This window comes from Arvicola amphibius, chromosome 3 (genome assembly GCF_903992535.2).
Source record: "Arvicola amphibius chromosome 3, mArvAmp1.2, whole genome shotgun sequence".
Taxonomy (NCBI): Eukaryota; Metazoa; Chordata; class Mammalia; order Rodentia; family Cricetidae; genus Arvicola; species Arvicola amphibius.
In genome coordinates this window covers 22,997,571-23,024,227 of record NC_052049.1, presented here as the reverse complement: position 1 = coordinate 23,024,227, position 26,657 = coordinate 22,997,571, and the positions used below count along the sequence as shown (strand labels likewise).

The window sequence follows — 26,657 nt, the reverse complement described above, 5'->3', positions numbered from 1 at the left end:
TGTTGATTGTTGACCCACCTCCTAATTTCATACAGGAACTTGCTGATAGAAAAGTAACAGAATCCATGCTTGTTCTGAACCACGTCGTGAGGGCTGGAGAAATAAATTGGTGATTGTACCATTGGGGGCATCGATGAGGGTCTTTTCAACAAAGAGCACAGAAAATCAGCAGTTGGTAGAACAAAGGTGCATTTTGATAAGGAAAATGTGAACTCTTAAAGCTACTTGTTTAAAGAAGTAGGTCATAGAGTTGTTACTGGGCAAAAGGGAAATGAGCCAGAAATAGCTTATGAGTGTTGGAAAACTTAGGATGGAGAGACCAAGATGAGAAAGTCTATACAGTCTTAAGGACCAGGGCACCGACTACATAGGGTTGAACAGGCTGACAGAACAAAAGGCTTTAGTGGGATTTTGTATTTGAAGTTTTTAGTCTTGGATGGCTTCTACATGAATGATGTTCCTAGTTAGGGTCTGCATTCGTTGTCTTGCTTCAGTGAACTCCCTGGGGCAATTAAAATTATCAAGAGAAAGATTTATTTGAGATTTCAGTCCAAGTCTTCATGCTATGTACCACAGTTCGTGGCTCTAGACCTGTGGTGAGGTCGCCAGGTGACAGAGTAAAAAGCAGATGTCTGAACAAAGGTGTCATGTTACAAGCTAGGACACAGAGACTCAGAGACTAGGAGGGTCACGTGATTTTCTTTGATACCCTACCCCAGTGACCTAAGATCTTACACAAGGCTCCATCTTATGAATGTTTACAGTACCTTCCAAGACTACTACTCTAGAAATTGGGGAGAAGGCTTATTTTAACCCATGGGCCTTTGGGGGACACTGTCCACACTCAAACTTAGCATGAAAATAGGTGGGAAAGAAGGTCAGGAGGTTAGGATCAGAGTTGAAAAATATCTGCAAAGCCAGAGTTCAGCGGCTCAAAAAAAAAAAAAAAAAAATCACCAGAGAGTTCTTTGACGTCTTGTTTAAGAAACAGATCTCCTTCCAGGGCATGGAAGCCAGAGGAAATCTGGGTCTTCAAAAAACATCTGCTTGCTCTTAAAAGAAGGAAGAAGAGAAGGCAGAGTACAAGGCCAGGGGTGGGGAGTAGAGAATTAAAAGAATATGCATAAAAGTTCAGCTCAAAGTATTTTTTTAATGCCCTTGTAAATGGTTATCTGGCAGGCCTGGGTGCCTACTAAATTCCATCTATTTTGACTCAGGATGTGAACTTGCTACCTCCTGCTTACATGATAGGAACAGAGACTCAGCCATACAGTTCCCCTGTTCCCTTATCATGCCATTGCATGCTGTACTACATGGCAAGGGGAACTTGAAGTTGCAGGTGGACTCAGCACACCAGTGAGCTCAAGGAGATGACGATGAGGGTGATACCCAATGTATACTCAAAAAGGGTAATGAGTGGAAAAACAGAAGAGAGTCAGAGAAACACATTGCGGATGAAGATAGGGGAGGAGAGCTAGGCGCTAGAGAATCCCAGGAGCTGGAAGCTGAAGGAGGTCAGAAAATAGACTCCCTCTAAGACTTCCAGACAGGAATGTTACACCTTGGTTTTAGCCCAGTGAATTCTGTTTCAGAAATGAAGACAATAAATCTGTGTTGTTTTAAGACAATGCATTTGAAAATTTGCATGAGCGAAAAGGAGAAAGCTGACTTCCTCAGAAAGTCTCCATAGCTCTGCTTCCCAGAATGAGGTCCTTTGGACCTCCCATCTCGGCCTTGCATTGGGGCCCCTAGGGACAGCTTGGCTGTCCTGTCCCAGTGCAAGGCCAGGGGTGAACTGACATCCCAGACATCTTGTTGAAGGCATGTGATTGGCTTTCAGCCAAAGAGACCTCCATATAGGAGGCCAAATTCCTTCTGAATGGAGTAAGGAGGTCTGTTTTAACCCAGAGGTAAAGAATTTTGGCTGGGTTAGCCTAGTAAATTCTCAAGATGCCTGGCAGCTCCTGCTTTGTGGCATTCTCTCACTGATGAGAAAGTCTGAGTATCTGAATGGACACCACCCCTACACACACACACACACAAACACACACACACAATACACACTACACACCACACACACACACCACACCACACACAGAGATACACATGCCACATACACCATACACACACAACACACACACAACACAGCATGCACACATGCACACCATACACATACCACACACACACCACACACATACACCACACACAGCATACACACATGCTCACCACACATATATCACACACATTGCACACACAGACACATATACTACACACATGCCACATACACCATACACACACAATACACACACAACACAGCATGCACACATGCTCACCACACACATATCACACACAGACACACATACCAAGCACACACCGCACACACACATACCACCACACCACACCACAGACACACGTGCCACATACACCATACACAGACACCACACACATACACACCACACACATATCACACAGACACACACCACACAGACACCTCACATATCACACACACACACCACACACCATACCACCACATGTACCCACAGACCATACACACTCTATACCACACCATACACACACACTACATACCACATACCATACCACCACACGTACTCACAGACCATACAGCACACCACACACACACATACACACACACACACACACACACACACACACACACACACACACTGGGGAGCCTTGCTTGGGCTGACTCCTCTCTCTGCGCATGGTTGTCTGCTGTTTGCAGGTGAAGGAAGAGAGATGGGTTTTGGAAATGGAAAATTAGGCACTGGCCTGCAGCCTCAGACTGCCTCCCAGGAGTTTGCTCCAGTCACCCCATCCTGCAGATGAACAGAGTTGTCCAGGGTCAAGTTAGCAGATTCGCCTGGATCATTTCCTGTGTGACTTGGCAAAGAGAAAAATTGCCTATTAATTGTTAAGTGGAAAACTTAGCCTGCATTGGAAGAAAAATCCCAGAGGGTGGGTAGTGGGTGGGAGTCTTGACAGAATGGGGTAAATTCAGGGTCTGGGAAGTGGGGTCCCTCTGGCCCATAACTCATTATTTATGCATACATTTCACATTCTCTCTCTCTCTCTCTCTCTCTCTCTCTCTCTCTCTCTCTCTCTCTCTCTCTCTCTCTCTCCCTCCCTCCCTCCCTCCCTCCCTCCCTCCCTCCCTCTTTCCCTTTCCCTCTCTCTGGGGGGGGGGGGTGTTTCCTAGGAGCCTCTGGCTGGCTCTTACTCTAGGGCCTTCCTGGCCAGCTGTCTGGGGTCTCCCCTATTTGGCCCGCGGGCCCAGGCTCTGAGCCTGGAGGGAGGAGCTTGAGGGAGGAGGGCGTCCCTAAGGAAGATGTGCGAGCTGGCTGAAGGCCGGGCGGGTGGGGAAAGCAGAGGGGTGGGGACCTGCGGTGGGCTGCGCCCCTTGGCTCTGACCCAGTCCACGCTCTGGCCTGCGGAAAGCAGAAGCTCCCAGCTCATTCACTGCCCTTCAGGAAAGGCAGAGAATAAAAGCTCTCTGACCCCTTTCTGCTTCAAAAAAGCCCCTAGAGCTCGCGGGCAGCCTGCTGGCCGCTCCCTTCCCACGCCTGGACCATGCCCCGCTGCGTCCTCCGGCGCGGCCACAGGCGAGGACTTGCTATCTGCAGCTGAGAGCTAAAACTTTTTTGACTTTTCTTCTCCCCAACAACTGAACCATGCCATGTGCTCAGAGGAGCTGGCTGGCAAAGCTCTCGATGGTGGCTCAGCTTCTTAACTTTGGGGCTTTTGGCCATGGGAGACAAGCTCTGCCCGGCCCGGTTCGCTTCCCAGACCCGAGGCAAGGTTAGTGGCTTTTCTTTATTTGTTTTTCAAGCGGTGCTGGTAGGACAGTGGAACTTGGTCCGTCCTCTACCCCTTCCCCCGCCAGGCAGAGCTGAACTCAGTCTTCTGTCCCATCTAAGGAAAACTGGGCTGTAGGTTCACTCTCCGACTTTCTTCTGACCTAGGACTTATGGATATTTGGATACTTCCCTACCCACTGAGGGGTGACAGACACCCTTGCTATGAAAGACCCGAGAGCAAGCGAGCTCCCCGACCAGTCCCCCGCCCCGACCAATCCCCTATCTTCCACTTTCAGCTCCCCCCTTGCAGATTCTGACACGGAAATTTATTTTTATTAAAAAGATCCAGCTGGTCACAGGCAGTCATGGCAGTGTTTCCTCAATTTAAAACTCCGGATCTGGAAGGTAGAAATTTTATTCCGGTCCCCTGCTGAGCGAGCACACTTGGCTGTGTTTGGGTTTCCTGGAAAGATTTAGGGTTTTCTTTTTTCAAATGACACCTCTATTGGGGAAAAAATTATGTCCTGGGGCCTCGAGGTTCTCTGTCCTGCTTTGAAAGCTTTTCTCTTTCTAAATTTTGTGATCACTCTGAAGATAATTTGCAGATTATTGTTATTGTTGTTGTTGTTGTTGTTATTTTCAGCCTAATGCCCAGGGAAAAGTGGTGCTGTTGCTTCTGTTTTTTATTGAACTTAGAGGAGTTTGCTATCGAGAGAGGGCTTCTACGGTGGGTGCTGCGGAGCGGCAGGGAATGGAGGGGGGCAGTGTCAGAGCACAGAGGTTGCCTGTAAGCCCCTCCTATTACTCATAATGCTTTTCTGGAGTTCGGGTGCTACCATGCCTGGTTTACAAATGGGGAAACTGGAACTTGAAGACTTTATGAGCTTCGTAACAGTGGAACATGGTTTTGAAACAGGTATCCTGACTTAAAGCCATGTAACCATGACGACGGCAATACAGGGATAACAGGCACACGCACGCACGCACGCACGCACACACGCACGCACTTGTCCGTGTTTAAGGTATTGCTAGCCAGTGTTTTCTGCCCACGTTGCAAAGTCAAATGCTGCTGGAGAATTCCTCTGCGGCGGCTTAGAGAGCGGCCAGATGCAAATCATTCCCTCCCTTTGCTTTACTTGGAAGCCGGAGTGGGCAAACACTGGGGTTAGATGTCAATCAGCCCGCACTTGCTTGTGTAAACCATCCAGATACCATCTCAAGCCCCCAAGTTTAAAATAGCAGCTTTTGTTGTTCTTTGAAAACCAGAGCCTTTGTGAAAGGTCCCTGTTCTCGGGGAGCCCAAACACAGCCCGCCAGCACTTCCCAGGGCATGCGGAGATGATTTCCTTCAAAGACATTCTCCTGGGTTAGCGGTCCAACTCTGCTTGCTTCGCATGTTTGTAAGGGAAAATTCATCTTGGTGTAGAGCAGACACTGCTGGGCCCGTCTTGTTCTCTGGAAAGTGGGATATGACTCTTTTCCCTGATGACCTTTGGGGTATGCTGAGAATAGTTGATATTCAAAAATAGCTCTAAAGTTCACTATGTGTATTAATGATGCAAATATATTTAGATTTTAAGAACGCTTTCAGTTTTTAAGAGCGTTGATCTTTTCATCAGTCTTCATTAATGCATTGACAAGTAATTAATTCTTTGTGCTAAGAAGAAATTTCCTAGTGGATTTTTATTAGAACTGAGGGGGAGAGGGAGGAGAGCAAGAGAGAAGAGAAAAGGAGGGAAGCGAAGGGAGGAGAACAGTAGAGGAGAGGAGAAAGAGGAAGGGAGAGCAGAGGAGGTGAGAGCAGAGGGAAAGAGGAGGGGAGAGGAGAGAGAGGTGGAGAGAAGAAAAGAGATGAGTGGAGAAAAGGGAAGAGAGGAAAGAGGAGGGGAGGAGAGGAATATGGGAGGGGAGGAAAAGGAGAGGAGAGGCGGGGAAGGGAGAGGAAAGGAGGGGAGGGGAGAGAAAAGAGAATAGAAGAGGGGAGAGAGAGGAGGGGGTGAGAGCAAGAGAGGAGAGGAGTAATGACAGGACATTCTAAAGCTTCCTGGGACTAGACCTGGATTTGACCCCCAGGTGACCTTCCATTTCTACTCTGACAGGACTTTTGAGTTGCACCCAAATTCCAAATATTCAGAGTTGCAAACTCAGAGATCATCCCACCCATCCACATTTTTACAAATTGATCGTGTTTGCACGTAGGTGTTGAACACTTACGAAATACTATTCAGCCAGGGCATTGAAGAGAGTCATGGAGCAGCTGGAAAGGGGTCTACACACTAATTGACCTTGCTCGTTCTTTCTAGATCTCAGGTGTGCACACAATCACTGTTTCAGTTCTGGGCTGGGCTATAGTTCGGTCCCAGGACCCTCGCTTCGCGCCAGACCCTAAGTCCCATCTCCAGCACCACAAAGATGTCAATATATGAAGGTTTTGGTCCGCAGAAAAAGTATGGCGATGAATCTACTTCTTTCCAGGACAGATCGGGCTAATTCTGCAGACCCCGCTTCCTATATCAGGTAGCTGGTGAAAGGATGTGCTACACCTCTCTAGACTTGGTTGATTGACAGCCAAACGTCAAAAGAATAAGATTCCTAGCTTTGCATATACAACATGCTTCCTCTCCTCTATATCCAGCATTGGTCTCTGGATGGAGTTTTCTCTGGACAGACGCTTCCTGACAAGTGATGTGGTTGCTTGCTAAAAGCCCATCAGCAGCTGCAAACACTGTTGTCGGAGATGATACCCCCTAACACACTCAGCTTACACCACACCACATCTTAGAGCCCGGTGGTCACTTTTGTGACTGTGTGGCCTTCTTCATCTCACTCCTGCTGCCCAGCATGGCAAGAGTAACACACCCAACATCTCAAATCCAAGAAAAGAGCAAAATGCAAAGTTAATTGCTGCTCTTGGGACATTATAGAGTGAGAAACCCAGAACTCAGGCCCCTGTAGCTCCAAAGCCACCTGTGCTGTCTACAAGGCACTGGTAACTTCTGCGTTCCGTTTTGCACTTGGTGACTCTGTGACAGCTACAGGGCAAGCACTTTATCTCATTTCAGAGATGGTCTCTGGCTACACAGGCTCATAGAAGACCATGGGGGAAGTCTAATCTTTCATTTCTCCTAATTGGAAACAAATATATTAGAAGAAAATTATTCTAGCATTTTTTTATTGTAGGAAGAGTTTTCACAATTATGTCATTTTGTGGTATTTATAATAAATTATCCTGTCAGTAGATAATTATTATATGGTTAGGAAGCAAAGCCAAACTTTTTTTTTAAAAAAAAAACAATCAATTTTATTGATTTCTCTAATAAAACGGTTGCACAGTGAGAACAACCTGTGGAAGATTATTATGGAAATAAACCTCTATGTTAGTAACAACTCTTTAAATAAAGAGTCTACGAAATTCAACTACTACTACTAGAAATAATTAATAACAAATATAGATGCTCCCTCTTTGGCTGAAGTCACACCAAAATTAGAGTTATACAGAAAAGGTGAGCATGGCCGCTGAGCGGTCAATGAACTGACTCATGGGTTAGTCCCGCAACCATACCATATAGATCTAACCCGAGCATGGAAACAGATTGTCAGTCTCTCATCCTCTGCTCTTCTTCCTAAGATGAAGGCAAATATGGCCTGATGTTTTGTCTTTTCAAAATGCTGTGTACCCACAGTTGCTCCTAGAACTTCTCATGATGTTTCTTTTCTACAGGTTTCAAGTAATTGAAATCAAGTAATGGAAACCTGTGGTTCCTCTCGAGAAAAGTGGTCAGAATCTTTAGAGTAACCATATCTGGGCACTCACCCCTCAGAGTAAGACTTTTTTTTTTTTGCCCATGTTCCTCAGGTGCTCCAGCCCCTGTTGAAGTAATAATAATTAAGGACAGGGAGGGAAGGCTGCAGAAGTAAACTATGTCCCTCCGCTGCAGCTGACTGCTCTGCTCTTAACACGGGTCTGAATGTGGAGGGGCAGGAAGTGCCCATCCTGGGTTGGTCCAGATATTTCTGGAGGAGTGAATGGGAAGTAAATGTGTGAGGGGCCAGTCGGTTATACTCCTCAGTTCACAGAACACTATCGTCTTCAGTTCATTGATAACTTTTGTTTTTTTAGTTATTGATGCTTTTTTGTCATAATCCCCCATGGAAACCCTTTCAAATGATTTCCATATGTGGTTTTTTGTTTGCATGTGCTTTAGAAAACTTAATTGTGTGTGTGTGTGTGTTTATTTTTCATTAAACATTGCTTATTAGATTATTATTAAATTCTTCTTATTAAACACTCTTTATAAGATTTATCCCTGGGGGCTGGAGAGATGGCTCAGTGGTTAAGAGCGCTGGCTGCTTTTCAAAAGGTTCTGAGTTCAATTCCCAGCAACCACATGGTGGCTCACAACCATCTGTAATGAGATCTGTCGCCCTCTTCTGGCGTGCAGGCATATATGCATGCAGAATGTTGTATACATAATAAATAAATAAATCTTTTAAAAAATGATTTATCCCTGTGTGGTTTGTGCCTAAATGTAGAAGGAAGCGGCGGGGCTGAGTCCCGCCACCCGGCTAGCTTTACCCAAAATAATTACATGAAAACTGTATTCTTTTAAAACACTGCCTGGCCCATAGTTTCAGCCTCTTATTGGCTAATTCTCACATCTTCCTTTAACCCATATTTAGTAATCTGTGTAGCACCACGAGGTGTGGCTTACCAGGAGAGATCTTAACCTGCATCCATCTCGGAGAGGAGAAGCATGGAGACTCACTATGGCGACTGTCTGAAGCATCTCCCCACTCCTGCTACCCAGCATTCTGTTCTGTCTACTCTGCCTACCTAATTTTCTGTTCTCTTAAAGGGCCATGGCAGTATTTTTATTAATAATGAAATTAACACATAGACACTCCTCCATCACCTAAATGTTGCAGTTATAACAGGCATGGGTATTTTATGTTTAATAAGATTTTTGTTAGTGTCTGAAAGTGGACACTGTGCTCTGCCCATATTTCACTTAAGTCTAGTTCCTTCAAAGACCATCATCAGGGATGTTTATTGATTTATGACATATATATGACATACAGCCTGTGACTACTTACAACCCATGACAACTTACAGCCTGTGGTGACATACATCCCATGACAACATACATCTTGTGACGACATACATCCTGTGACAACATAAAGCCTATGATGACATAGTCATGATGACATACAGCCTGTAATGACACACAACCTATGATAACATACAACCCAGGATGACATACAGCCCATGATGGCATACAGCCAATGATGATATACAGCCCATGATGGCATACAGCCAATGATGATATACAGCCCATGATGGCATACAGCCAATGATGATATACAGCCCATGATGGCATACAGCCAATGATGATATACAGCCCGTGATGACATTCAGCCTGTGGTGATGACATACAGCCTGTGGTGCTGAGATTCTGCCTCTGAAAGTATCAGGAATATGTAATATCGTAAATAAAAGGCAGTGTGAAGTAAAGCCATCCTGGGAAGTACAAACATGAGCCCTCAGTAGAAAGAGCTAGAACTTCAGTTGTCTGGGGATGTTAGGAGAATGGAATTCTGTTTTTCTTCTGTCTTTTGAGGGGGAGGTCTCACTGTTTAATTCAGATTGGTCTCAAATTCTTGATCTTCTGTTTTAGCCTCTGCAGTGCCACCATGCCTATTGCTTTGGATTTCACTTTTTTATCTTAAAGCATACATGAGATTCTGACAGAATGCAAAGACTATAATTGTGAGAATTCTATGAGCAATGTAGTGCATACAAGAAAGTATCTGGTAGAATCTTCCCCTCCCCCTCTTTCCCCTTTCCCTCCCCTCCCCTTCTTTCCATGATTCCCTGGTTCCTATTTCCTTGCCCTCTCCATCTCCTCTCTTTCTTCCCCTTTTTCTTTTGCAAAAGATCAAATTTGGGTGAGTCAAAATGAGTATTCTGGTGCATTGCAGGACCACCTGTCCCCATTAGAATCCCTGTGCATCTTGCTACTTTATGTTCTTAACTAACAATGGATCTAATTAGTAACGGATTGTCCTTCTGGATTTTAGAGTAAGTAAACCAAACCTCCAATGACTCAGCAAAATGCATTTCCAGAGCAGCAGTTTTCATCATTTGAGCCAATGCCTTGGATTCAAGGATGTGTCCTCATCATTTTTATTGAGTGTATTTTAAATCCCAAGTCCACTGAAGTACCCTGCTACATCATGGGTCACTCTGATGCTATCATAGGTGTGAGGTTTTGTTGAGGTAAACACGGACCATGTATGATGAGTTCGCTGTGTGGTTAGACTTTTTTCCCCTGTAGTCTGACATAGGAAGACGTTCTTGAGGACTGAAGCACCATGCCATAAACTGGAGATCTGTAGTTCACATTAGTGGACCCTACCCTGGCAATGTCCTGTTGGGCATACTGATCCTGCTTCTTTCTTTGCAGTATTTCTCATGAATCAAATCTCATCTTAAGTGGACTATGATAGAATAGCTGATACCCAGAGGTCTACTGTAGGTCAGCTCGGACGGAGTGCTGCACACCATTGAAGACAGATGCTGTGCACATGTTAATTGCTCAGAGGGTTTCACGGGGACAGTGTTAATGTGGGGGAAACATTCTCTGAGCTTTAAGTCAGTGGTAGTTTTGCAATCAGCAAGCAGCAGCAATCTCAGTCCCAAATGGGAGTGGGTTTGTCTTGCTTATTGAACTCAGTTTGGATCTCTGAATTTTATTCTGTTTTCTTTTCCTACAGAACATTTTATCAAGGCCCTGCCAGAGTACCATGTGGTGGGACCAGTTCAAGTAGACGCCAGCGGACATTTTCTGTCTTACGGACTGCATCATCCTGTCACCAGTGGCAGGAGAAGGAGAGATGTGGGTGGTGCTGAGGACCAGGTGTACTATAGAATTCCACATGAAGACAAGGACCTGTTTTTCAATTTGACAGTCAATAGGGAGTTTATGGCCAATGGCTATGTGGTGGAGAGGCGATATGGGAACCTTTCCCAGGTTAAGATGGTGACTTCCTCAGGCTCACCCTGCCATCTCAGGGGCACAGTTCTGCAGCAGGGCACCACGATCGGGACAGCAGCCCTCAGTGCCTGTCAAGGACTGGTGAGTATCTTTCTGCCTCATGTCCCCTTTCTGCTCCATGTCTTAGCCTGTGAACCTTATATTAACAGATTCCCAGGTAATACGCCAATTGTGCCCTGTGGTCGGGGCAATCCCGGCTTCCAAAGGAATTGAAAGAATGTAGATACTGATTAAATTACAATCAGTTTTGAGGAGCAAAGAATGAGGATAGGAAGGATGGTGATTCTAAGAAGGCAGAGAGAGAACAGCTTGGAAAAACTACAGGGGACTTTGAGTCCCTCTTTACTCCCTGGGGCAGCCCTAAGGGCCACCTGCTGATTGACTCTCTGTCTTGCCTTGAATTAGGAAACTCTGATTTGGACTGAGGAAGAGTGTTGCCAATACTGACTGTGGCTGTTAGGTTGTAACAGTTGAGGATTTGCTCTTGGTCCTCAGACTTCCTGGAGGACCCTGAACTGTCAGGAGATTTTGTTGGTCTTATGTTTCTTTTGTTTCCTTTTCTTTTTTCCATCTGTAAAACAGAGGCAATGAGAAAACAGGCTCAGAGAAGGGTTGAAAACAATGTGACCATCTGTCGTTTTAATAAAGTTTACTGAAACACATGCTTATCCAGAGATTTACATGGAACCCGTGGCCCCTTTTAGGCTTCACAGCAGAACTGAGCAGCTCAGATGGAGTCTGCTTGTGGCTCTGAAAGCTGAAAATGCTCTCAGGCTTCCATGGAAGAAGTTCCTTGACTGTTGTTGTAGTGTATTCTAGGGATTAAGGGCATTAATCCACAGCTAAGCCTCAGGAGGGTGTTTAGTACATAACCATATTTAATGAATGTCATCCCCCTCCCCTCTTCTTTTAACATTTCTAAAATGCATGGCCCATGATGTGGCTTGTGTGAAGTCCCTCTCCCTCCCACCTTTCTTTTCTTTTCTTTTCTTTCTTTTTCAGTGAACACGCGAGGAAGCTTAGAAGTGCCAAATAGGTTTCTTGTACTGTTAATGTCAGTGTACATTCCCACTACTATACACCGCCCCTCAAAGTGAAACAATGTTTACTTTTCAAAGTTTGCACCCATGTTTATGCGTTGGTGAAGCTGTGGGTTACATGGTGGAATAATTGACTAGCGTCTTTGAAGCCCTGAGTTCAGTCTCTAACAGTGGTAGACAAATGTGAGAAGATAAAAGATTGATTCCTGCACCCTTTACTTCCAGCCGCCTCCAGGGTGACAGCTCTCCAGCTACTGCATGGAAAATGGCTTAGGAGCTATGCTGAGATTTGCTGAGGTTTCCCTTCAGGTTGAGAGGAGTGGCCCCCTGCCCTCACAGTGTAAGTCTGGCTGACTACCTGTGCTGGTCATCAGAACCTGGGCTGTCGGCAGATCCTCCTGCCCCTCCTCTGCCCCCTCTTTCCCCCCTCCTCTTCTTTTGGAGACGATGATAAACCAGGTTCAGAGCAGAGAATGGCACACTGTGGTGACCTGCTATTTCCTGAAGCTTCTTCATAAAGGAAGATGTTTCAGAAACCTAAGGGTTACGGTTGCTCTGAGGTTTTCCAAACATCACTCGGATATCATCATTCTTGCAGAACGTGTTTGTACTGTCTTCCCTCACTGTCCTTCCCTGAGAATTCCTAATCTGCATGGTTTAGAATTCTCTATCTGCATGGTTTGGCCAAGCAATATACCAACTAACCAATACACCACAGATTTGCTTGTTTGAAATGTATCACAAACCTGGTCTCTGGGACTCATGTTCGTGGATGTCTGAGAAGCCTGGCCTGGAACATTTGTTCTGAGCCCTGGATCAACATTAGGATGGCCTGAGAAGTCTTATGATCTGAATGAAAACATTACAAAAAAAACCCTCCATTTCTTTGTGTGCTAACCAAATATTAATGAAGTGTGTGTCCCTTGCCTGGTATTTTATGTCTGAGGTGCTGCGATTTAATTGGTCTGATAGTTGCGCCAGGCACCTGTCTTTCCTTAAGCTTCCCAGGTGAGTGTAGCCAATCAATGTTACCAGGAAAATGGGTCTAATTAGCAACTGGCCACCAACACAGCAGCTGTTCTCCCTGGGGATTCTAACAGGCAGCCTGGGGCAGGAAGTTCTCCTTTCAAGGGAAATTGCATAGGAACCTTACTTTTGCCTTAGGGCTAGAACGCTAGGATCTCTTCAGCTTCCAAATGTTTGAGGAGCAGCGAATAAATACTACCACATGGGCATTTTCAGAATCAGATTTCAGATTCATACTAAATACAGGAAGCTACAGGGGTAGTCAAGATAACAAAAATTTTAACTCTGAGAGCCAAATCATCTGGATCATTTTATTAGAAATACTTCAATGGCATTTTGTGTGTGTGTGTGCGTGTGTGTGTGTGTGTGTGTTCTCACATATGATTTAGAAATTCCAGGTGACACAAAATGGTACCAAAAGCCAAATAAGTTTTTCCGTTTGGTAAGCTCATAGCTGACTGTTGTTAAGTTTGTTAGCAATGTACCAAAATGGTCAATGCCCACTTAGAGTGGTCCTGGTCAGAAGTTGGTGGATGGACTTGCATCTGATTTTGTTTGACCACATGCCTGGAATCTGACCTTTGGAATATTCATCCTCTCTTTCACCCAGGCATGACTGCACCCTGAGAGCATTTGGGAAGCCTTTTGGAGAAATGGCACACACACTTTCATGGTGTGCCAGTTAGTTTTCCGTAACTTGACACAAACTAAGGGTCCAAGGGAAGGCAGAACCTCAATTACAGATTTGCTTCCATCAGACTGGCCTATAGGGATTTCTCTGAAGGCATTTTCTTGATTGTTGATTATTGGAGGGTGGGCCCGGTTCACCGCTGTTGACGTCTCCTCTGGATAGGAAGTCAGAGCAATCCATTAAGCATTGTTTTACCATGGTCCTTGTGTCTGTTACTGAAGCATGCCTCCATGATCCTGACTCCTGTCCTGGCTTCCCCTGATGACAGCCTGTTATGTGGGAAACCATTTCTTCTCCAAGTTGATTTCGGTCATTGTTTTTATCATAGTAACAGAAACTGAATGCGGGGACTGGAACATCTACTTCTCACTTCCGGGGCTCAGTGATCATGGATTCTTTGCTCGGGTGTGGTCTTTTTTTTCTTCTCCTTCTTAAAGTTGTCTATGAGATTTCCTAATCTGCTCTGGAGCAGGGCTAAAGGGTTTCAAAGTGAAGATCCATGGGAAATGGCTCATATAAAGCTGTGGAACAGCTTTCTTCATTTAACACCCTCTGGCATAGCTCAGGTCCCTATCACCCTGGAAACTCCATCCAGACTGGGTAACCCATCCTCCGCTGCGTAGCACCTGTCTAGCATGACATGACCATCATCCCATCTCCACAAAATGTTCATACGTTTGAAATGGTGGAGTTTGTTTCACTTGAAAGCCTTGTGGATTGTTCTTGTCTAAGCTGTTTGATGGAGACAGCAAAGCCTTCAATGAGTTATATTCTGGTTGCAGCCTCAGAGTTAGAATCCCAGTGTGTATGGTCTGGGGTTTGCTGCTGGTAGGGGCCTTAAGGGATTGGTTCCAAGTGAGTCTGTTGTATTTCAGGTCATATTTATGCACTGGAGGGGTGGTACAAAAGTTAGACTCCGTACTCCCACCCCACGCAGAGCCAGGCTTGTGATTTTATGGGCACTCTACTTCTACCAATACCTTTGTTTATTTACCTTCTGTACTGAGTATCCTGGTCAGTAAACACTTTTCTTTCCTGGTCCCAGCCTTTCTTACACACTGTCTTTTTAAAATGAATGCTGGTCTTGGCTTGCCAATGCTTGCCTGGATTTCAGCCCTTGCTGAGGAAGAGATGATTGTGGGTCTGCTTAGGGCCACCCAACCAAGATTTCCATTCAGTTCTGGCCTTCTGCTTTCTTTTCTCTTTAGGAACGCTGAGAGTTGCTTTCTCGTTTAGATTCAAATGTGTACTAAAATTGGAATCCATTATTTTCCTAGGTTTTTTTAAGTCAAAATTTTAATTTTGAGTTAGTTGTGGATTCATATGTAGTTGCAAGAATACAGAAGAAAACTCCGTGTACCCTTTGCCCATTTTCCTCTAATGGCCACAGTCTTGCAGAACCACTGTATGATAACAACCAGAATTTTGACATTGGCGCAGTCAATGTGTCAAGCATGTCCATCATAAGAATTCCCTCAGTCTCTTGTAGCTGCAACCAGTTTTCCTGCCTTATTAAGTCGGTCCCCCTTCGCCCTCCTCCTCCTAACCCTCCCATGTGCCCTTTTATGTTTACATTTAGTTCAGTATCCCCTCCAGTTCCTTCTAGTGTGATACATGATACTGAAGCAGAGATTCCTTCCCCTTCCTTCTCCCTCCCTTCCTGTCCACCTCCCCTCCTTTTTCATCCCTCTTTCCTCTCCCCCAGGCTTTCCCTTCCCCCCCACCACCTAACTCTTCCCTTCTTTACTTGCTTAAGTTCTCCAGAGCCAATTATTTGAAAGTCTGTATTTCCTCTCTTAAATTGCTTTCGTGCTTTTATAAAAATGCCCCGGTCAAATTTTTGAGTCTAGTTCTAAGTTTCGGTTCAGCCCTAATAGCCTACACCTTTCATTACCCCGGCTGTGTAATTAGCTTTGAAGTCAGTAGACCGACCGCTCCGCTTTAGTCTCCTTTCTCTGAACTGTTTTTAGCGATTCTAGTTCTCCCAACTTCCCGTGGAAATTTTAAAATAATCTTGTCAACCAAAACTTGGTGAAATCTTGATAGAAATTATTCTGAACCTATATATGAACTTGGGGAGAAATTATATCCTGGCTATGTTGAGTTTTTCTGGAATTGAATGGTATTTTCAAATCTATTAAGATCATCCATTTTTTTTCAGCATCTTTGTGTAGTTTTCAGCATCTTGGTCATTTTTATGTATTTAGTTTATATAGTAACTATAAGTGAAAGAGCAGGGCATCATGTACTTGTGATCTCTGAGTGCCCGGAGGGGGTTCTTATATACCTAGAGATGGTTGATGTATGGTATTACCCATGTTTGGGCTTTTGGGTTGTCTCTCTATAGTGAATGTTCTGAATCATGATTTCAATTCCTTGGTTACATACTCAGATACCGAATAGGTGAATCACAGAGGAATTATACTTATTTTTGAAAAATCTCCATACCATTCTCATAGCGACTGTTCTAAGTTATGCTTCTTCCATCAGCAGTATAACCAGGTACAAGGCTACTTTTTCCACATGCTCCCCACCACTTGGTGTCAACCTCCCAGCATGGTAGGGAATAGAGGACCAAAGATCACAGATCCTTTGGTTCAACTAGAAAATCTAGAAAGATTTCATGGACAGACAGACGTAGAATTCCTCGAACCTCTGTGGATCAAACATATGAGAGAGAGGAGAAAACAACTCACTCGGTGTATTGCCTCAGAGAATTAAAGTTGTGGTATTGAAGCCCAAAGTTTCTTTCTGCATAGTAATGTTATTTGATTATTTATGTACAGCACTAAAATCACAGGCAACAAAAGAGCTACACAAGACTATAAAACGAAAGGTTCCAACAAAAGAAAAAGACCAACAGACTACAAAAGATAGATATATATATATACATATATATATATTCATATTCATTATATATAAATATTCAGTACTTTGGTTCATTCATTGGCTTATGAACAGTAGTTGGGTGTCTTTTTTAAAAAATTTCCGCATCCTCCTCGCCTCCCATTTCCCTCTCCCTCCCCCCACTCCCCTCCCCCTCCCTCTAGAGTCCAAAGAGCAGTCAGGGTTCCCTGCCCTGTTGGGAGTCCAAGGTCCTCCCCCTTCCATCCAGGTCTAGGAGGATGAGCATCCAAACAGGCTAGGCTCCCACAAAGCCAGTACATGCAGTAGAATCAAAACCCAGTGCCATTGTCCTTGTCTTCTCAGCAGCCCTCATTGTCCACCATGTTCAGGGAGTCCGGTTTTATCCCGTGCTTTTTCAGTCCCAGTCCACCTGGCCTTGGTGAGCTCCGATTAGATCAGCCCCACCGTCTCGGTGGGTGGGTGCACCACTCGCGGTCCTGACTTCCTTGCTCATGTTCTCCCTCCTTCTGCTCCTCATTAGGACCTTGGGAGCTCAGTCCATTACTCCAGTGTGGGTCTCTGTCTCTATCTCCATCCATTGCCAGATGAAGGTTCTCCCTGATGATCTTCTGGTCTAGTTGGGTGTCTTTATCCAGATTATTGGCACATTACACTAAGTTTGCTTTTGAAAAGTTTCTAAGGAGCTTTGTCTTGCTAGTGGCTGCTTCTTTGTTCTCATCAACCAGGATATCTCTCTGCTCCGTTCACAGTTAATTATTGTTAATTGAAATACATTTTCCCTTTGTTTAAAAGTGTGGTCTCATCAATATTTGTCTCCGGTTGTGTCTGTGTCCTTTGCTTCTTTCCGTACACTTTGCTGAAGAAGTGCCCTCTGTGTTCCTCTGTTATTACTATTCTCTAATCTTATATGCTCAGATGACCTCCAGCTGTCATTTATGTATGCATCATATTTATATATATTTATTATGCCTATCTCTATGTCTGTTTCTATATGGATGTATGCATAGTTTTGAAGTCCAGCATGCAACCCTGCCACCTCCTTGGAACTCCATCAGTTAATTTTCCCTTGGTGCATAGAAGCCTCATAGGGACCCCAAACCCCACACCCTCTAAGCTCCAGTTGATCTCCCCTCCTCCAGTTTTCTCATTCCTATGCTTGTCACCTCCACTCTTCAGTGGCCCAGCATCAAGCCCCCCTGGGATATCTTATCACTAACGTCTCTCTTTCTCTCATACTCGGCATCTGTTCTTGTCAGCAAATCCCACCGGCTCTGTCTTTAAAATATGTTCAGAATCTGCATTCCTGTCACCAGTGCAGCTAACACGTCAGCTCGTTTATTCTCAGCGGGGATAGTTTGACTCCCCAGGGTGTTTGGGACTATCTGGAGAACTTTTCTGATTGCTGTGACTGGGGAGGAGGGAATGGTTTCTGCCATCTGGTGAGAAGAGGCCAAGGGTGACGCTTTCACAATAGGAAACCGGTGGTCCAAGATCTCAGTAATCTCGAGGTTGAGAAACCCTTGCCTTGCCCTCATCGCCTTCTGCCATCTGGATGCTGCTTTGACCTTCCCAGTAGTTCCCCCCACACCTCTTCTCCTAATTCCTTGAAGCCATTGCCCATGGCGGCCAGCCTGGTCTTCATGTCTGCACACAGTAACACTGTCTTTTAAAGTCCGCTGCTCACTGTACATCAAAGAAGAGTGAAAGATGAATCTTTTGTTCGGGTTTCCAGGGTGTTCTCTGGCTTGGCACTGCCCACTGCCAGCCTTCTGCCCAATATACTCTCCTTCAGAACTAGGCCTCTACTTCTCAAATGTCTAGTCTCCTGGCCTTAGGGGCTGCTTTTCTTTCTACCTAGAGCCCCCCACCACCACTCCCAAGCTCTGATTTCTATTTAGTTTATTTCCTTATCTTTAGATCTTTAGCTTAAAGTCTTTTATTCTAGCCCAAACTATAGAGGACTCACCAGAATTCAAGCACACTGCTTATTCCATTTTTTATTCTTTTTATTCTTTTTATTTTACAAATTTGTCATTTTTGTTTATTTACTTTATACATGTACATGTGTGTATGTACATGTGTTTGTGCATGTGTGTGTGTGTGTAAAGGTACATTCATGCCATGGTGTTCTTAAGGTCAGAGGAGAACTCTCAGGAATCCGTTCTCTCCTACCTCTTTGTAGGATCTAAGCATTAAACCCAGAATATCATGAGTAAGACTATATCCATCAAATCATCTCCCTGGCCCTAAAAACCCTTATGGAACCTGATATTTTACTTCATTCTACTTCACTTTTTCCTTTACCTTGTCTTGTTCACATCATGTTCCATCATGGACCTTCCGTAATTTATGGTTGGATGGATGAGCCTTTCTATGACAGACCTTCCCAGGCATTGTTTCCAAATCAGATCACAGTACCTGTCTATGTAAATAGTGGCTTGGTGTCCACAGTTCACTCTCATAGTGCAGATTGGTCCCCGAGCCACATTTGGTAGTCATGGTAGCATCGGGCTATTGCAGCTGCTCTGTGGTCTTAGTTCATGGCTCTAAGAGCACCGTGCATCCGGTCTACCGTCGTGCTGGCCTCGATGACTTCAGGAAAGGATACTTATTACCTTTGCAGTTCTGAGACTGGTCCAACCCTTCCCTGCAAAGAGCCTCAGAGTCTTAACTACAAACTTCAGAAAGAATTTTAAAGAGGTTTTCACATGAACAGAAGGAAAATACAACACCACACACACACTGCGCACTCATCGTGGCTGTGCTCAGCTTTCACGCTGTGCTTTGAGCCTAGCTCTGAGAGCGTTGCTGGCCAGATCTCTCCCTGTTAAAGGATGCATGCAGCACACATTTCTCTCCTGAGTCCTAAACCCAACCATGAAGCCTTTGAGATGGAATTTGTCTACCATCTATGGATGTCAGGCCATCTTTGCTTTCAGTTCTTTCTGGTGTTAGGTTTTTTTCCCCAAGGGATCTTTACTTCAAGGGAACCCCCAAGATCAGGCTCTGGGTCTTGCTGTGCAGTGTGGACAATGTGTACCTGCAGAGATGCTTCCTCAGAGAGTAGAGGGGGCTGAACCCTAGCTCTAGGTCAGCTAGCTGACACAGCCATGCCTGCGCTTAAAATCAAGTTCTGCCTACTGGAGGGGAAAGAAACCTCTAATCAAACACGTTTGATTAAAGTGATTGTCGTCCTAGATGGGGCCTTTATAAAATACACTGGTTTGGAGGGGAACCTTTAAATTGTCCTCTACCCATCCCCGGCCCACAGTGCTTTCCTGTGGTTTGAACAAATGAATCATTACTGTCGTACCCCCTGGGCCCTTTCATCCACAGTCTTTGTCCTAGCTTTGTGGATCTGGGGTGATAATCACCTGATGACATAAGAGTCCATTGTTATCATGTTTTCCAAAGTCTGAGTCATTCATTTTTTAAATACTAATGTGAGGAGGAAGAGGAGATGTGTATGTACTGTGTGTGTGTGTGTGTGTATGTGTGTGTGTGTGTGTGTGTGTGCGCACGCGCGTGTGTATACATGAATGTGTATTAATCAAATATACTTTTCCCGGTGTGCTGGCAAAAAGTCCTCACCAGTTCGTCCTCCCAATAGCTCATTGACTTCAAGGTAAAGCGGAAGTCTGTTTATTTCCCGAAGTGTCTTTATTTCCGAGCCTTCTTAAATAACGACTTGGAGCAGTTACATAAAGGATCCCATTGTGTGGAGCTTCTGGAGCAAAGTCCTTCATGGATCGTCCCAAGCTTCTGAGGCAGTGACACATTCCTGCTGAAATACGTGCTCGAGAGTCACTTAGGAAAACAGCCCTTGTCTTCTTGTCTGCCCAGTCGCTCTGAGATAAAGAAAGAGTTCTGTTTTTGTCATGGAAACAAATGAAATATGTGCTCTGAAAAGAAATGGAGCCCCCCTTTCCCTGTGACACCGGAGGCCCTGGAGCTGTGGAACAGTCTAGCAGGTTCTAATGAACAAGCTTTCAATTAGGGGGGCTATGCTGTTACATTTTGAACGCCTTAAACTTGTTAGATTCTAATTTCCCCGACAGCAAAGATTAAGTATTCTCTTGCTGTGCTCCTGCTAAGAGCGAGGATTAGTGACATTTAAATGTGTCCGGTGATGGATGGCATGGCTAGGGGAGGTATGTTTCAGGCCACGAACAGCCTCAGAGGCGGTCCAGCTCCGGGCCAGTTGGAAAGCCCTGCTGGTTCCTTTACCACACACAGAAAGAATGCGACTGTTTCTGAGCTCTTACTCTGGAACTCCAGATGAAGTCCGCTGCTGTAGCTGAGGAGTGCAACCCACTGGCCAGCTATGTGGGAAAACTCGCCTGCCCCTCGGGCTTCCTGCCTGCCTCCCGATCACGAATTGGGGGGGTGGGGGGAGGGGCTCATTTGTAGGAAGGGCTCATCTGCGTGGTGGTTGGTTGCCTGAGATCAGGGGTCATTCTTCCTTTCCAGGGGAAGGAAAACAAATGCTCTGTTTATCCTCTGCCTCTGTTTCAAGATTAAGAATTTCCCCTGACTTCTGATCTTTGGGGTGGCCTGTTCAAACCGACGCTGACTCAGACGTGAGACATTACATGGAACCTCTGACTGGTAGATAGATCTCTGTCTCTGTGCATGCTTAGCGGGGGCAGGCTTTTAAACACAGTGGGTACCTGTTATTCTTTTGGTCCCCTCCCCTTTGCAAGCCACGCCCACTCCTGCTACTCTCTGACCTCTGGTCACCATCTTGGTTCCCTCTCCTCACTGTCCCCTTTGGTGTGTGAACACGTGTCTCTCTCTGTTCCCCCCCTCCCCCGCTCTCCTTTAATAAAGCTTTATGCCTATTTTCTGTGTCTGTGCCTTTAACCCGCCGCCGCCGCCTGTTCACGTGTGCGCACCCACTGATGGGAACCTTTTGGCCGCTTGGGATTCGCGAGTCTCTGCGCGACTCGGCTGCGCCGCTGACATTTATAAAGAACAAAAGCCCCCACTTCCCTTTTGTCTTTTTAATACCTTTCTTTAGGTTTTCTTTTTTTTTTTTTATTTAAAAGTTCTTTTTTTTTTCAATTTGCGTGCCACCAACCACAGTTTCTCCTCCTCCCCCCTTCTCCTGCCCTCCCTCCCAACCTTCCTTCCATCACCCCCCCTCCCCTGAGCATCCATTTCTCAGAAAGAATAAGGCCTTCCAGGGGGAGTCAACAAAGTGTGGCATATCAAATTGATTGTTTCTACCTAGTATGTTCCCATAATGATGGATTGGAAGTGGCACGGAGAGACCCACAATACCTGTGCTTGGAGATGCAGCGTTATTTTATCCACTGCCTGGGTTCTGGGATCAGGAGCCCTCCCTGGACGGTATACTTTGCTGTGACCTGAGATGAACAGTCTAAGTAGAAAAAGAAATTTCAATCTCTGATCATTTCTGTTGTTGTGGGCCTCTGACTAAGCAGAATATCATGGTTTGGAAAAAGTTGCTTACGCTATGCTAACTAACTGGGAAGCACAGAGAGGAAAGGATATTTTTTTTTCGGTTTTTTTTTTTTTTTTTTTTTTTTTTTTTTTAGGATATTTTCAAAAAGCTTCTGGGAGTATGATACTGGTAACCTAGAGTCCTCCACAAGGTTCTGTTTCCTAAATGTGCCTCCAATGTGACATTGCCCGAAAACCAAGCCTGTTATTCTGGAAATGAAGTTCACCCTCCCAAGAGCACCTTCAGCAGGGGACCAGACTTCAGCACATGGGCCTGTGGGAGGTATTGGACCACGAGGGTCAGCACGTCATTCATGGATGAATTCATTGACAGTTCCATACACGAGTGGGCTCTGAGGAGGTGGGGCCTAGCTTCCTGGCCAGCACGAACAGAGAAACATCTTCCCCTTCGTGTTTCTACCACCTAGTCTACTTTGCCTCAGATCCAAAGCTGGCCATGATCTGAAAGAGTAGCTAAAATGACAAGTCCTTCCTTTAGATGGATTGTCTTGGGTGTTTTTGTTGGGGTGAATGGACGGCAAAGGCACACATGAGTCTTTGAGAGAGATTTAAAATGCAAACCCTAACAGAAGAATCTCAGCGATAAAATGAGATTCAGATAAAGATCCAAGGAGCTGGGGAGACGGCTCAACTGGCAAAGAACTTGCTGTGCAGGCATGAGGACTAGAGTTTGGATTTCCGGAACCAATGTAGAAAATTTATATGGGGTAGTATACCCTTTAATTCTGGCGCTAGGAAGGTAGAGACATAATGATCATAGGGGCTTGATGGCAAGATACGCTAGCTGAATTGGAAAGCCACAGCCTCAATGAAAGACATAGCCTCCCCCCCAATAAGTGAGAGAGTAAACCATGAAGATACCCAGCACTGACCTCTGACCTCTATATGCATGTGCATGCATTTGTATACACATGTGCACATGCACAGGAAAATGATGAGCTCATGTGTGATACATATTCAGACTGAGAAAACCTATGGGGCCTTGTACACCCAAATAGGAGTGGTTATAGTGACCAAATATATCTCATCACAGTCCTTTTCTGCTCACCATGCCGTTTGGTTATGTGCACAAACTTTATCACAACGGCTGCTGGCCCTTCTTAGATTCTGTCATTCTCAACTAGCTGGTGGGTGTGCCAAGCTATGATGCTGTTTTGGTGTCTTCATCTAGCTGTTAAGAAGAGACAGGTTTTCTGGGACACACAATGACAGTTGGCACTGTTTCCATTTTCCTTCCCAACCACAGGGATGGGCCTTGATGTTAAACGTGGGTTGAGGATGGGGAGATGCAGGTGCTGCAAATACTGTCTTAAGAGCACAAGTGTGGGGCTGTCCAAGGTGGTAATCTAAGTCTGGGTATCATAGGGGTGACACACCGAGAGTCAGACTTCCTTATAGACACTCTTCTTGTAGACTGGACTACCAATCACAGCACAGCTGACAGCACTGAGTACCACAGTCAAGCGCTCTGCTCATGAGTGTGGCTACCTTACGTCACCTTAGCTATAATCCTCACTAAATGGAGAAGGCAAGACTCTGTCTCCCTTTCCATGCCTCCATAAATCATGTGTTCCACATGATTTCCACAGCTGCTTTGTCTGTCTTCTCTCAGCTAGCTTGTCTGGTTATTTTCTTTTAAAACTTTCTGAATCGGCACTAAAAAATTCCTGTGAACTAGCACAGAATAAGGCATGATTTTATCTGACTTTTCTGAATGGTATGTATTGCTGGGCTTTATCATTTTCCATCCTTAGATATTCCAAGCATTTGTATAATATATTAATAGTTCCGACCAGACTTAGTTCTCTCAGCTTTCCGATTGTTATATTCCCATTTTTACATCCCTTCATAATTCTGTAGCTATATTGACTAAGGAAACAGTTTTTTGAGAAACAATGTTATCAGTGAGAAAAAGGATTTAATACTAAATGGTCCCACTTAACAGCATTCATCATCTCTTCCTGGGTCATGAGGCACCCCTGTCTTTCTTCTAAGTACTCACTCTTCCTTTCCTTTCTCCTAGAATGCTCTTTCAGTTTGACTTTGAACTTGGAGTTTCCTCTTCCGAGGCCCCACTCCCACCATTAATGTATCTTCTAGTCTTTAAGAACAGAAAGGACAGGATCACCCCTCTTTCCAGTTGTGATTTTTCTAACTTTCTAGTTTCTTGTTCTCTTGCTTGCCTCTGCTTTAATTTTTATCCCTTTTCCTTCATCTTAAACATTTGTAAGAGAAATATAGGTGGTTGAGAGGTTACAATAAATCTTAGAGATAGTCAATCATTTCTTAATTTTTCCCTCCAGCCTCTGCATAGCTCGATTAGAAGGGGGTCACTTAAGGCAGACCGTCCACTGTAGCTGTGACTTAGTACAAGTGTTTCTGCATGACTGTGTACACAGTGGTTACTTCCCCTTGAGCTGCTTGTGTGATGTGTATTGGGAGCAAAGGGAGGGCTAGACTGGTATAGGCAAAGCCTACAGGAAGAGTTTTGCCTCGCTCTATGACACATCTATTTGATATTGTTTTGGAGCAAAGTGTTCATCTGAACTTGAGGGATGGACAAAGGTGGAGGGGGAATGGGCAATGGTCCAGCTTCCTTTCTGGGATATTATCTCCTCTGTCTCTCATCTCCTTCCCTCTGTCCCTCCTTCTCTCTCACCCTCCCTCCCTCCCTCCCTCCCTTTCTCTGTAGACAGTCTTTTCTGTTTGAAAGGCTGTCATGACTGAATGACTGTAGCCTTGGCGGTGAAAACTTGAGATGTGTTGGTTCACGTTTGCATGTTTTCTCTGGCAAGGATTTTCTCTATTTTAAGATAATTCTATTCGTTAAGTTGTTTTAATAAAAAAAAATTCAATTTTAAAAGTAAACTTTTGTTCATTATTTCTACATTGGCCTGCTGTGGTTTAGGCTTAGGATACAAATCCCTGGCTATTTTGCGATTTTCCTGGAATTATGAATGTTCCCTGCTAGATGAGATTTCCGAAGAAAATGTCTGAACACTCACGGTTCCAGCATCCGTGTCTGCAAAATCAAGGCTGAATGATTTCTAAGATCTCATAGAACTCAGCACCTGGGATGGTGGCCTCTCTTCTCACGTGAGGATGAGTGTAAAAACGGCTACATGGTTGTCATGGTTTTGTTGGTGTGTGGGGTAAAAGTACTCTGAAAGTTGAGAGCGCAGACACATAGTGAGATGTAATAGCCCATCTCACACATAGGCATGGGGTGCCTGCCTTTACTGTGCTCTTTACATTTCCTCTGCTGTGCACAGGAGTGGGTGGCAGGATGATGATGTCAGCATGAAGATCTTTCCTGTGATGAAATGGCAGCTTTGATAGAAGGGACATACAGTGTAAAGAGTCTGCTACATAGGTTTTAGTCATTAGCAATGTGACTTTGGGCAAATTATCCTAAAATTGGAGAGTGGGCTAATAATGGCTGTCACATGTTCATTGTGTGTGGGATTCATGTGTGCCACAGCATGGTACTGCACTAACTCTGATGAAAAGCAACAGCACTGTTCCCAGGAGTCTTGGAGGGAGCTCTTCCTTTGTAAGTAACCCACCCCCCATCCTGGTAAAACTCACAGCTTGGCACTTTCTGAAATTTAGAGGCATCTGTCAGCATGAGGCATCCTGGCTCTTGCCAGTCTGCAGGTGGTTCCTGAGAGAGTGGGGACTGATCTTCTCTTGGACACCTTGGCTTTCATGGTGATGATGAGTCACCATGAAATCTGTTTGTCACAGACAAAAGTCAGAAGCAATCGTTTTGTCCAACAGTTAAAAGTGAGCACTGCTCTGGGCCTGGACTGGAATTCAGTTTTCAGCATCCAGGTTGAGTGGCTCATGTGTACTTGTAACTGCAGCTTAAGAAGATCTGATATTCTTTTCTGGGCCCTGCAGGTATTGTACTCATGGGCATACACACACACACACACACACACACACACACACACACACACACTCACACACACACACACACACAATTTAAATTAACATGTTAAAATACATAGAGAAAAGGAGAAACAAAGAAAGGAGATGCGATTATAGAGTTTAAAAACCTTAGTGACAGTAGGCTGGAGAGATAACTCAGGGGTAAGAGCACTGACTACTCTTCCAGAGGACCTGGGTTCAATTCCCAGCACCCACATAACAGTTCACAACTGTCTGTAACTCCAAGAGCTGACACCCTCACACAGATACACATCCAAGCAAAACACCAATGCTCCTAAAACAACAACAATAAAACCTTAGTGTCTCTAGGAACTGTAGAAATTGTTTAAGAAATAAGGCACCTTAAAATCTGGTGACACCGTAGGGCCAGGCCGTGAACTTGGGACCAGAAGACTTACATTTTAAGTCCTCCCGTGACTATATCTTGCTTTAGAGGATTTAATATCAACAGCCAGACACAATGAAGGAACCCTTGGGCCGTCCTCTACAGGAGCCTTGTGTGTTTCCTGAATGTCTGCTCCTCTGCACTCATGCTGACATGGAGTGCACCTTGGTGTTACCACTAACAAACATCTATGTTATAACGACGTGATTGTATCTAGCTGTTAGTATTACATCACCACATACAATTTTGGATAGTAGCGAGTGTAACAATTAGGACCTTGAGATTATTCCAGCCTAGCAGCTGTCTTGGCTTTGAGCATAGGTGTCACTATTAACC

At 44.9% G+C, this 26,657-nt stretch overlaps 1 protein-coding gene across 2 annotated transcripts in view; it reads left to right on the top strand.

Annotated features, from left to right (window-relative positions):
* Window positions 1-3,454: 3,454 nt before the first annotated feature.
* LOC119810195 (A disintegrin and metalloproteinase with thrombospondin motifs 12-like) overlaps window positions 3,455-26,657 on the top strand; it is a 136,241-nt gene continuing 113,038 nt past the window's right edge. For both annotated transcript variants that reach the window (XM_042054792.1, XM_042054791.1), the window contains exons 1-2: window positions 3,455-3,816; window positions 10,590-10,951. In XM_042054792.1, the coding sequence (XP_041910726.1) occupies window positions 3,690-3,816; window positions 10,590-10,951 (489 nt within the window). In that variant the 5' untranslated portion in view covers window positions 3,455-3,689. The remainder of the gene's footprint in view (window positions 3,817-10,589; window positions 10,952-26,657) is intronic.